The 13668-nt window shown below is 33.6% G+C and overlaps 1 protein-coding gene across 6 annotated transcripts in view; it reads left to right on the forward strand.

Moving 5' to 3' along the window:
• The window catches only part of SCN1A (sodium voltage-gated channel alpha subunit 1), a 137901-nt gene that overhangs the window by 62968 nt on the left and 61265 nt on the right, over nucleotides 1-13668 (forward strand). For all 6 annotated transcript variants that reach the window (XM_030795755.1, XM_012496538.2, XM_030795756.1 and 3 more), the window contains exons 3-7: nucleotides 4150-4268; nucleotides 6335-6424; nucleotides 8031-8159; nucleotides 9829-9920; nucleotides 10789-11058. In XM_030795755.1, coding sequence (XP_030651615.1) covers nucleotides 4150-4268; nucleotides 6335-6424; nucleotides 8031-8159; nucleotides 9829-9920; nucleotides 10789-11058 — 700 coding nt within the window. The remainder of the gene's footprint in view (nucleotides 1-4149; nucleotides 4269-6334; nucleotides 6425-8030; nucleotides 8160-9828; nucleotides 9921-10788; nucleotides 11059-13668) is intronic.

Below are 13668 nucleotides of genomic sequence, written 5' to 3' on the forward strand. Positions count from 1 at the left end.
ATCTCAAAAATTTTTTATATCAATTTCATTCCCAAATGATAATAATTCAGATATGTTGGGTTAAAGAAAACACTGTTAAAATTAATTTCACCTGCTTTGTTTTTCTTTTAATGTGGCTCTCAGGAAATATCATACCTGTAGCTCAGATTTGTAGCTTACATTATATTTCTTTTGGAAAGTGCTGGTCAAGGTAAACCTTCACCAATTCTTCTATATTCTATTAAGACAAATAGTTGAGCATCTCCTAGTTTATAAAAGTCTTGGTGTCATAACCACGTATCTTTGTTTTCTCTTTAGACTGTAGCACAGAGCATTGCAAATATTGTACTAAACAGTTAATATATGTATTTTGAATTGAAATCAATTGAAATTAACAATTGGACCTAAAGTAGGTCTCCGCTCATTTCCGAATGTCTGCAATGCTTATACATAATTAACAACTTACTGTATATATGCTCAATAAATTTGGTACCTGTATATGAAGACATAAATGACAAGCTAGAACAACCCCTATTGTATGACTGTTACATTCCTGCAAATAAGTCTGTAAAGTGATTTTTCATATATAAAATCTAGCTGCTACCTCAGTTACAATGCCATGCTTCAAAATTTGTTTTGAAGGCTGTTTAAAATCCATCAACACCTTAAAGCTACATCTATGAAGTTTGCACATAAGCATGTATGTTTCAATCTGAGAAAAATGGAGTTCTCACAGAAGAAATCCTATGAAAAATGGTCCTTTAATGTTGGCCTTATTGTTAGCTTCCTGGGTAGCAAGGATGTCTTGCACAACAGTATGTCTTATGAAAAATTAAAGCAAAACAAATACTGTTGTTCAGTAAAACCTTACCAATTCCATTTATAAATTCAACTTGCAAGTATTTTCCATTGCACGTATAAATCTTGTTACAAACTAATCTTCTACACATTCTTTAAATTTTTTAAATGCATAAAGGGAATACATTGTAAAATCAGTAAATGTTTTCATCTAAGGCTTGAACAATTGATAATTATGCCCATTTGTTTTTAACTTTTGTGTCGAAGTATTAATTTTCTCTATGTCAAAGGACTTTTAGATTTAGAATCACATATAAACATTAGGAGTGCTCTGGTTTCATTAAACTCACCATACTGAGTTTCAGCCCTTTATACCTCCTTTTATCTTATTTTTTAAATTGACACATAAATGGTACATATTTATGAGGCATATAGTGGTTTCAATACATATGATGTATAGTGATCAGATCAGAGTAATTAACATATCCATCATCTCAAACATTTATCATTTTTTGTGTTGGGAACATTCAATATCTTCCTTCTAGCTATTTGAAACTATATAATGAATTATTGTTAACTATAGTCATCCTACAGTGGTGTGGAAAGGTAGAATGTGTTCCTTCTATCTAGCTGTAATTTTGTGTCCTTTAACAGATTTCTCTCTGTCCCCACCTTTCCCTGATTTTTGTCTAGAATCCTCTGCTCTTTTTACTTCTAGGCAGACTCCCTTTTTGGACCCTCTTGTGTTTGGTTTCTGAATCTTGCCTCTTTTACTTTTTAGTACTCAGGGCAGAAATATTTCCCCTACCTTCTTTTAGATCTCTAGCTTCGCCTTTTACTTTACCACTCCTTGTCTGTCTTTTCTGTTTTGGTCATTTATTACCTCTGGTCATGGTTTGGGCTGAACAGCAGCCAAGGAGCCAGCAACACAGGTGTTTTCTAAGTATGGTCCTGTCTCCTTAGGATGAGCCTAGTTATTTTCCTTATCCATGGAGGTACAAACAGTACCATCTTGATTATCCTCACACTCCAGCCCGATTTAGGCCATCTATGGATTGTCATTTCTTTCTCATCATCTCTTTGTATCACTAGTATTTGTTTCAAAATTAGCTTTTAATATTATTTGAAATGGAGAGATTCTTATTTTAAAATATATATATTCTGTGTTATATTTTTACTGGTTCTCCTACCTCAGCCCCTAATATTTCTTTTTCCTTTCTTCAGATGGCGTTTCGCTCTCATCGCCCAGGCTGGAGTGCAGTGGCGTGACCTTGGCTCACTGCAACCTTTGCCTCCTGGGTTCAAGCGATTCTCCTGTTCTCCTGCCTCAGCCTCCCAAGCAGCTGGGATTACAGGCACCCGCCACCAGGCCCAGCTAACTTTTTTGTGTGTTTTTAGTAGAGATGGGGTTTCACCTGGCCAGGCTGGTCTCAAACTCCTGACCTCAGGTGATCTGCCCACTTTGGCCTCCCAAAGTCCTGGGATTACAGACGTGAGCCACTGCGCCCGGCCATCTGAGCCCCTGATATTTCTATCAGATTTTACTCAGCATATTTTGGGGGAAAGGAAGTATATGCAGTATGTTTGAAAGGTGGACCATATTTATTCCTGAGCTAGCTCACTTTGGGCCTTTCTGTGTCATTACATGCTCACATTCCCCACAGCAAAGGCATTTGCATTGCACAAGTCTGTTCAGATTTATGATGATCTCACAATGTCATTCAGGGACAGAATCCCTCAATGAATCAGAGAAAAAGAGGGCTAACTATTGTTGGCACAGGTGATTGTTCTTCTACTAAGGACAGGTGAAATTCTCCCTTCCTTCAAATGGGCTTTGTGGTAAAGTTCTATCTGTTTTCTGGACTCATACTCCTTCTAAGATGATAGAGGGAATGCAGGCGGAGGTAAGACTTGGAGCAGTGCTTCTCAAACTCTGCTGAGGATGTAAGGTCTCTATTCTTCTATAAAATGAAGTAAAAATTAAATTCTAGAAAACTGAAATGAAAAACAGGCCCACAACAACATCCTCCTACTTTTTTATTATTAGAATAAACAGACACAACATTAATTGGTCAAATTGCCTTACAAATTTCTAAACATGGACTCTCCATATCTATACTTAACTAGCACCAGTTGGGGGACCATACTTTCACAGCCAGTTTAGGACACTTCTACCCATACCAGATAGAAAGTGCTTAATTTTCAAAAATCAACTCCATAAATATTTAGTGGGTAGGGGTGTGGGTTTGCTTTACTTGAATTTAGAAAATCCTGCAAGTATAGGGGAAATCTGTTAATGAGCTAAGACTATACAAAGATTCTTAGTAGAAAATAAACATAAAGTTTATGCTTGCTATATCATAACATGATCTGTGCAGATATGCATCCTAAGGCTTAGAAAAGAGAGCTTTTGAAGAATGGGTGAATTTAAAATGAAGAAGCTTAAAATTTCCTTCCCCAAATATGTTCTTCACAGAGATAAAGGCTTTCTCCCTGGCTCTGTCTAAATATAAGTAAGCACCTTGGAAAACACTGAGTCAGAGTCCTTTTTACACCCTTGCATGTTGCTTCTTTAATGTTTTGTCTGCCCACTGCCAATTGATCCCAAATAAGTCTAATTTTTGGAAGGAATTTCATTCACATTCATGGATCCTGGATTCTTCAGGGGCTTTGAGCTTTTCTTCTGTGATAAGAAAGCACTGCATAAGATAGGAAGTCAGCTAACTCAGAAATCCCAGTACAGAATTTAGCACTCCTGGTCAATGGGTACTCTCCAGGGATCTTGGCCTCCAGAAATCAATTATTGGATTACATCCATCTAACCCAAGAGTGGGTTTGATGGTGGCTGTTTTTATTTTCTATTACGAAGAGAGTGATAATGTTTATTTTATGAGGACAGATGGTAAAAACAATCTTTATTTCAAAAATAGTATCAGTTCTATTGAATGATTTTGCGTTCCACAGGATTAATTTTCAAGATATTTGAATTGGAAAAGCTGAAATCACTATAAAAAGCATGTAGTGCCTTAAGTTTTTTGGAATGAAATGAAATGTGCACCCATTTAAGACTTTCATTTAACTCAGACACTTAAAATATCAAGAAAATAAATGACTTCTCTTGGCTAATTGTCTTATGTACAATAAAATTGAGGGTAAGTATTAGGTAAAAGGTAAGTGGTATCATTGGATTTCCTCTCTAATTAAGAAGAGATCCAGTGACAGTTTGTTTTCATGGTGCACATTAGAAATTGTGATTGTGCTGGTTTCCCATTAAACTTTAGAATAATTTATTATGACAAGTAACAGAAAGTAGATAACAGAGTTTAAGTGGTTTATACTTTCATACTTCTATGTTGTGTTCCTGTCTTACAGACTTTTATAGTATTGAATAAAGGGAAGGCCATCTTCCGGTTCAGTGCCACCTCTGCCCTGTACATTTTAACTCCCTTCAATCCTCTTAGGAAAATAGCTATTAAGATTTTGGTACATTCATATCCTTTTTCAATGATTACTATTAACTATTTGTACATAATCTGTAAGCACTTTATAGCTAAATATCAAATTAAGTTGGGAAAAGTCCATATTCTAGTTTTCATCACTCTCATTTTGCATCTTTGTCATATTAGCCTCATTCTTAAAGTTCATTAATCACATAGACATTACTGAAACATGCAATCTTTAACATTTTATATATTATGTATAAATATATATTTATGTACTTTTGTTATCTTTCTAAAAACACTTATATGTATTGAATCCTACAAATCTAAAGTAAGATAACCATGTTTACCTCTACCATCTTTATACAAAGCTTGTGATGGTGTAGAATTTGCAGTGAGCAATGATATAATAACAGAAAAATCTACTTCCAGACTCAAGTTTTTCCATAGATATGATATAAAACACTTCAGTGTATCTTAGAATAAACCTTTAAGTATATTTACTGTCAGAGAATATCAGAAGTCTTTGGCCAGAACTTAGTTAATTCTTGAAATTTCCTGATGATTTTTGTGAAGGAAGTACTGGAATATTGGCTGAATTTCAAATTCAAGTCATGAGTTATGATGCTGCCAAGCAAAACTGATTGCTTAGTAAAGACTCTGGAAGTTAATGAGAGAAGTTGGCATGTATTTCCAAATGGTCTTAAGGGATTTGGTTTCATGATTCCCGTTGGTGTTAAAAAGGACTCCACGACTAAATTCATTTGTTAATCAATTTAGCAAAACAATTCACTTCTGATTGTATCTTGTTTGATAGCTTTGACAATAATAGATATTAAAATACCATTATAATTATCATAAGCTCATACTACTTTTTTTAAAGGATTCTAAAATTTAAAAGGCCATTCTAATTTTAATATCAAGAAATTTCTTTAAGGGTATAAATATGCTATTACTAAAATGAAAAGATTTGAAACATAGAAATCATATGATCGGGTTTTTACACTTATGGAAGTTTCCTTGTCCCAGTTTGTATTCCTAGCGCCATCATGTGGTCATTTGATGAAAACTTTCTTTTTCAATTATGGAAAATTTTTGTTTTGGCAGTAAACTATAGTGGAAAGAATATTGGATCTTAATGCAGGAAACTTATATTCTAGTCCTGGGACCTTTATCTAATTCCTCTAGAGCTTAGTAATGCCTTATTTCCATGATTTTTTAAAGTATAGTGATAAAACTAATTTTTTAGGGTCCCTTTCAGTTTTATAATCATGTTATGTCTGTTCATTTGTTTTAGCTACCACTTAGAGTATATTTACTTATGTGCCGTGACTGTTCCAAGCATTTCCAATATATTAACTCATTTAATCTGCATGTAAAAATGGTTACATTATAAAATGAGTACATTATCAGCTCCATTGTAGAGAAGTAGGAAGAGATACAAGGCAATGGCACAGAGAGGTTGAGTCTCTTGGCCAACATCACTTTGCTATGTTGAATTTTAATTACATTCCCATCATGTTAAGTGCCAACCTTCAAGAATATTCACTTTTAATGTTATCGAATGCTGCTGCACTTGTATAAACTCAGTCAAAATAGAGCAATCCAACAATTAGCATCGTGCTGTACTTTGAGTACAAATTGTTTTCATGCATTGAACTACGTTGGATAAGATGTGTTTAAGAAATTTCAATATTGCAGATAAGTGGCCTTCCTCAACAATTTACTAGTTTATTCGCCTGAATGAGCTCAAGTCAATACTTTCTGCTGAAAAACTATGCAACTCCAGGCAGCACAAAAATAGTCTTCCCACTGAAGTTCTCTGGGAGGTGAATATAGTGATTTAATAGTAGTTGTAAAAACAACACCTTATACTGATATAATGCTTTTATATACATTACCTCATTTAATCTATACAAATACTCAGTGAAGGTGATATTATTACCCACATTTTACACATGAAGAAATTGAAATTTAAAGGGATTAGATGACTTGCCCACAATGCATTTATCCCTGAATTTTGGCTAAGCTGCAGTTTGGGCTTTTCAATGTTAGCTTTTTGTAATATAACACTTGGAGTTTGACTTTATTTTGTGTGTTCCTTAACAATAACCTACATTATTCAGCATGCTAATTATGTGCACTATTTTGACAAACTGTGTGTTTATGACAATGAGTAACCCTCCTGATTGGACAAAGAATGTAGAGTAAGTTCAACTTACATTTTTAATAACATATATACATTTGGGATTTTGAAATTGTGTCTTAAAGTAGTCTTAAAATAAAACTGAAGAGCATTTTATTAAAGTCATTCCTAGACAAAATTACACAGCAAAAGGACAATGCTCATTGGCCCTCAGACCTGCTGGCGTTATACTGATTATCACTCTCTTTTGCCTGTACCTGGTGTTCACCAGAAGACCACCACTCTTGGACATTTACCCATTTTTCTTTAAAATCTACAGTAGCCAAACCAAATGTGGTTAAAGCAGTTGCAGAAAAGAGCCAATATGTTAGACCTTGGTTCCAGTTAAATTCCAGATAAATACATTGAATCAAGAATCAAAAAGGGTTAGTTACAAATGCATGTGAAGACAATATTGAACCTCGCAGTTTTCATTTCCATCAGGCACATTCACTTCATGTCAGGCCAATATAGTTCCAAGCGTGGTCACCAACAAATTGAAAAATAATCCAAAGTTTCAGGGTTGTAGAACTTGAAAATGCAGTAGACTGAAGACTAAACTAACAGAAGTGGAACTTTTTGTAGAGCTTTCAGAAACCAGAAGCATTACTAACTATATTGATGATCTCTCTGTTCTGGGGATACCTTCGAAGCACAGAGGCCAGATTTGTGATAACTGAAGTTGGGCTACTCTAACCATAGCTGCTCACCTGCCCACACTTCCTATTTGTAATGCCTGTTACTATACGGCTGCTGACCCATAGCAACTACAGAAGTATTAGGTTGGTGTAAACATAATTGTGGTTTTTGCCATTACCTTCAATTGAAGGTAATGTTTGCACCAACCTATTTCCAAGAGTGTCTCCTTTCCTAGACACTTCCAGGCTGAAACCAATAAGAAAAATGACATCTTGAAGAAAATAATAAATTTTATATATAAAAAATTCTAAAGTATTGAAGTTAATATGGGAGGCCCCACAGGTTTTCAGTCGCCCTAGTTTTTTTGTGATTTTATGCCACGCTCACACCCCAATTTCTGAGTAGAAGATTTAAACTTTGGAAACACCTAAGTTTCTGAATTATCACAATAATTTTATTCTAAATTAAATTTTTACTTCTTATAACCCTAGAAATATTTACTTTGATTTTAAAGAAGTCCTTGTTCCAAACAAGTTAAATTATCTTGTAGAAAACAAAAATAAGATATGCTAATTTGTCAATTTCCTCTCATTCTTAGAGCACCATTAAACTTGAGATTTTTTTCCCTAAAAGAAAATCATTTCATGCTTCTGCAATATTATTGATTGGCTATTCCATCATGTAAACATACTAAATATTTCTCAGGAGACTGTATTTACATAAATACCAAGACATTTCAGACAATGGCTAAATAGATTTCATATACCCTGTATTTCTCACACTACTCTTAAGACACTTTACGAAACAACTCTTTGTGTTAGGAAGTTGAATTTAAATTTAGGGCTACATTTCATTTGTATGAAAATAAAATCCATCTGCTTAGTTTTCTTTCTTAGTATTTATCTATTCCACTAATGGAGTGATAAGGAATTGGTATGCTATGAAAAAACACTGTTACTTTATCAAATTTTTTGGATGCTTGTTTTCAGATACACCTTCACAGGAATATATACTTTTGAATCACTTATAAAAATTATTGCAAGGGGATTCTGTTTAGAAGATTTTACTTTCCTTCGGGATCCATGGAACTGGCTGGATTTCACTGTCATTACATTTGCGTAAGTGCCTTTTTTGAAACTTTAAGAGAGAACATAGTTTGGTTTTCCATCAGTGCTTATGCTTTTAAGAATAGGCTTACTTTACCTGTAGAATATTTTGGTGTGATTTATACATTCAAACTCTGGATTTCAATTTAGCACAACAAAGGTCTAAGTGGAATTTCACTATAGCATGAAGGCTTTGCAGTAGTTAAAAACTACAATTTTCACACGTAGCATCTGTCAGAAAATTTCACATATGCCACTCTTCCACACATACATGCACAAACACACATACACACACATATGAACACACACAATCTGATGTCAAAACACAAGCATATTTGTAATACATCTGTGAAAATCACTTTAAAAATTACAGCCACAAAACAGTTCCATTGGCTACACAAATTTGCAAAGACCTTGCTCATATTACACACAGCTTCTTTTATTGGTTTGGTAGAATAATCGAAAGTAAGTATCTACTAGCATCAAAACGATCTGACAAATCAAACTAACAGAAGAAAGAAGATACCTGAAACATTATGTTTTTAATATATTAAATTACTGATTTCTAAGACCTGTAGAGGAATACATTCTCTCTGCCTCTTTCTGTTTCTCTCCTGACCCCTTTTCTTTCTTCTTTTCTTCTTTCCTTTTATGGCTCTCTTCATCTCTTTAGTCTGGACATAAACTTCCTTATCCTTATCTCCTATTCATATCTACTCAGTAATATGCACAGTTTACACACCCCCATGCTTTTTTTTCTAGTGGCAAACTTCCTCAGGAAGAAACCCAGAAAAATAATAGAAAACCATTCCAGACTAAGTGAAAAGTACAGTGTAGAAGGAGGCAGCCCAAAAACACTTACCCTCATCCTTCCTTCAGGAGCTGATTTTTTGGTCTCTAACAGTTGTGATGTAGTGGATAGGAGCAGGAGAGGTGGCACTGATATACTCAGGACTCCGAATGTCTGGTCTTAATTTCCTATCTGATCAGGATGAGCCAATTCTTTGCCAGACTCTCTGGCCACAGCTCAAAAGAAGGCCTACAGGACTTCTATTTCTTAAGAACAAAATGGCAGTAATAATAGGGGCAGCACTGGACCCTCATAAAGTATTGTTCTTAATTTGCTTAACTTTTATTTAAAAGTTACACTAGGAAAATCTTATCTCACATATAAAAGCAGTAAGGCAATCTGCCTTTTCATGCCTAAATTTCTGTTGGGTGATTTCATATATTTTTTTCTAACTAAAACTCTAAACCATAGCCAAGATTTACTTTCTTTTTACAAGTTACACATGATGTTGGTTGCCTACTTTATGAAGTTTACATTTAGCTAATGGCCTTAAATTATGTGAACAAAGGATTAATGATGGAATCTAATTCCTGATTTGCCACTTACAATATCATTTAAAATCACCAAGAAGGTCTTTATAAAAGACCCGTGCAAGTAATATAAATCCTGCTAAAATCTTGAATAATCGTGATTTAATTCTACAGGTTTGTAACAGAATTTGTAAGCCTAGGCAATTTTTCAGCTCTTCGCACTTTCAGAGTCTTGAGAGCTTTGAAAACTATTTCTGTAATTCCAGGTAAGAAGTGATTAGAGTAAAGCATAGGCTCCTTGTACCTACAGCTTTTTCTTTGTATCCTGTTATTGTGTTTGTGTGTGAACTCCCTATTACAGGTACGTCACAGAGTTTGTGGACCTGGGCAATGTCTCGGCATTGAGAACATTCAGAGTTCTCCGAGCATTGAAGACGATTTCAGTCATTCCAGGTGAGAGCAAGGTTAGACAACGAGATGGACCCATCATGTGATTCAGCATCCTTCTCTTTGCTTGACGTTCAGTTTTACAGAAAATCAGGAATCATAAGACTAGGTGTTTCAAAGAAAATGATTCTTATTGTTTAGACATAAGCTTTATCAGCCTTGGAGTTTAACAATGTCTTATGTGAGATACTGTAATTTGAGGTCAAGGTGATTTGCACTTACAAATATCATGGGTTTTTTTTTTTTTTTCACTATGTTAGTTTTATCGAGAATTTGCTCCCTTTTAAATATACCAATCTGTAATTTCTTATTCATTAGAGTCATTAATGACTATGTGTATACAATGCAAATCTTCTAAGTTTTTTGCTAACAAAAGAGAAGGAAACAAGATAATAAAGAATAGTGTGAGTCTGCACGGAGGATTTATTATCTTAAGGCACAATTACACTGCAAACCACTTTCGGTTGTATAGCAAAATCTTTCCTGCTTATAAATAGGAATTTAAAAATATTTATTCAGGTATTTTGTTATAAAACTGACCTCTGACCCTAATGAAAATGTGAGGCAAGTTTTAGTAGCAAAAAGGAAAAAGACAAGGCCCTTTCCTTAATATAGGCTCCATGAAGAACATGAACCTTCCATTACTCTATCTCGACATAATGGGATATGAATCTTCATTTCATTGTTTAAATCATTACATTTCTGGAGTTCATCTTCATAACATCTTCCCCCTTTCATGAAGTGTTGCTTCTCCACTAGCATTGCCAACATTCTTGGATTTATGAATGAAATCTATGTTTTCAAGAAAATTGTGTGACGCTTTTATTATTTCACATGTGTTAAGTCTTCATAGTAATAGACTTCTTTCTTTCAGGCCTGAAAACCATCGTGGGAGCCCTGATCCAGTCTGTGAAGAAGCTCTCAGATGTAATGATCCTGACTGTGTTCTGTCTGAGCGTGTTTGCTCTAATTGGGCTGCAGCTGTTCATGGGCAACCTGAGGAATAAATGTATACAATGGCCTCCCACCAATGCTTCCTTGGAGGAACATAGTATAGAAAAGAATATAACTGTGAATTATAATGGTACACTTATAAATGAAACTGTCTTTGAGTTTGACTGGAAGTCATATATTCAAGATTCAAGTAAGAATTATTGTTATGTACATTTCCTTAAAAAGTAGAATTGGCTTGTTTGTAACACAAAGGATAAATACTTGAGGGGATGGATATCCCATTTTACATGATATGATTAGTACACATTGCAGGCCTCTATCAAAACATCTCATGTACCCCATATATACAAACACCTACCATGTACCCATGAAAATTTAAATTTAAAATTTAAAACTAACGAAATAAAACCCCCTCTAAGAAAGAATTACTATTAAGTATATTTAGTCTTTTCATTGCTAATGTGCCTTCCATCTAGGCATGAAAAATATTTTTAAATGACCACATAACAAGACGTGATCTCTTAGAAAATTACCTAATCAAACTATTTAACAATATTTAAAATTATATTTTATTTGGTATTTCTATCCCCTGGATTTTAAATAATAGATTATTTATATTTCTGGAACTAAAAGAAGAATTTTGTTAATCACCTTATTAATGGCTTACACATACATTTAACAATTTTGTTCATAACTACTCTAGTTTTGACTCCTAAATGCCACTTTCTATTTTATCATCATTTGGAAGGCTGAAGAATTCAGCTAGAAAGAATTTTCCTAAGATCCTTGGTTGCTATACATTCTTCCTGTGGTAATTGATATAATCAAAGGAGATAAAATATATGAATGCCCTTTGTGAATTCTACAGTACTATGCAAATGTAACTCATTATACATTAATTACACAATGTCTTTTATCTATCAGAAACTGTATAGTACACTGGGGAATATAATGGAAGTAATGCATGGCTTCAGAGTGTTATAGTTTAATAGATTATTTTATTACCTTAAGGAAATAAAGTGATACCCAAAGGTAAATCTTATATTTGAAAAGTAGTATTACATCAAAAAGAAGAAAACTACAGTTAATAAAGCTTCAAGAGACAGTAATAGAAAATGTTAGTTGGGTGTAGTGGCTCACACCTATAATCCTAGCACTTTGGGAGGCTGAGGCAGGAAGATCACTTGAGGCCAGGAGTTTGAGACCAGTGTGGGCAACATAGTGAGACCCCTCCTCTAAAAAAAATATATATATATATATATATATATATATATATACTTTTTTTTAATGAGTTGGATGTGGTGGCATTTACCTATAGTCTCAGTTACTAAAGGAGGCTGAGATGGGAAGATCACTTGAAGCTGGGAGGTCAAGACTACAGTGAGCCATGATCATGCCACTGAACTCCAGTCTCAGAAATAATAATAATTGTGCTAATATCCTTTCTCTTTTGAAAGTGACAATAAAAAGTGTGTAAGTTTCCTCTCTCTTTAATTTTAGAATCTGCCAGTAGTGATATTTCAAAAGCAAGAAGAGTTAGAACATGATTAATAAGAAAAGGAAAAGTCCTTTTTAAGGAAAAACATTAAACCTATACAACTTAGATTTTAGATGTTCTTCAATATAGTATATCTTTATTATTTTAAGGTGATGAATAATATTTTGGAAAAAAAGAAAGAAAACTTCAGTGACTGTGTGGAACAAACAGAATTAATTACAGAAAGTTACTAGTTGTTCAATATTTATTAAAGTAATGATAGCATAGTTTAAAAAGCAAGTACTAATCAGTGTCTCCTTACAGTTATAAATCTGGAAAATACCTTGGGTTGATACGAATGAACTCTTCCATGACATTCAGTGATATGCTAATAAATAATTTACAAACAGTTGAAAATCTTTAGACTTAGTTGTAAATCTTTAGTTGTTAATCTTTAGATTGAGAACAGTGTCTGAGCAATACACAAATGTTCCTTATTCACTAGATACGAGGCCAGTAGGTCCACTTCAATCACCAACTCCCTGAAACCTGTTGTTTGTTTGTTTGTTTGTTTGTTTTATCTAAGTTCAAAATACTGACTGAGGGTTATTTAGGGTTTATTCTCTCTAGGGAAAATTTATTGGACTGCATTTTTCCAATACTCGAAGTAAAATAAATAAGTAATATCTGAGGTCATTTTCAGCTCTAAACATCTATGGTTCTTATTTTAAGCCAAATGCAAATATAAATAAAATGGTTCATTTTTTAAAGTAATAGAAAATTAAATTTATTAAAATTAAAGATAAATATTATATCTGAAAAATTATATTTTCCTCAGGTTAAGCCTGATCATTAAGGTTAGATCATTGAATTTAATGGGCAAAACTTCATTTATAAATATGAGATATCAAAAATTCACCCAGAAACCATTATAGTCCTTTCTCTTTGTTTAATTTTAATTGAAAGTTAGGAAATACTATGTCAACTTTCCTGTCTAGGTTCAAAGAAGTCAGAATATTAGAAATAAAAATGATATTTTTCCTTACGTGGTTCTGTGTCCTGTACGGAACTATGCATGGAATAAATTCCTCAGAAAACTTAGCATCTAGAAAGTATATCTTCTTACAAAATCCAGCATTGATTGTTTAATTCCATGTTTTTCTCTTTTTGTCTTTTATTTACTTATGCATTCAATAAACTTTACAGAAAGTCTACCCAGTCTCAAACAAACACTAATATAGAAAAAATTAATGATCAGGACTTTCTAGGAGGAATACTTGTAAATAAATAATTACAATATAGTACTGTCACCCTAAGAATAAT

Source organism: Nomascus leucogenys, chromosome 17 (genome assembly GCF_006542625.1).
Source record: "Nomascus leucogenys isolate Asia chromosome 17, Asia_NLE_v1, whole genome shotgun sequence".
NCBI lineage: Eukaryota > Metazoa > Chordata > Mammalia > Primates > Hylobatidae > Nomascus > Nomascus leucogenys.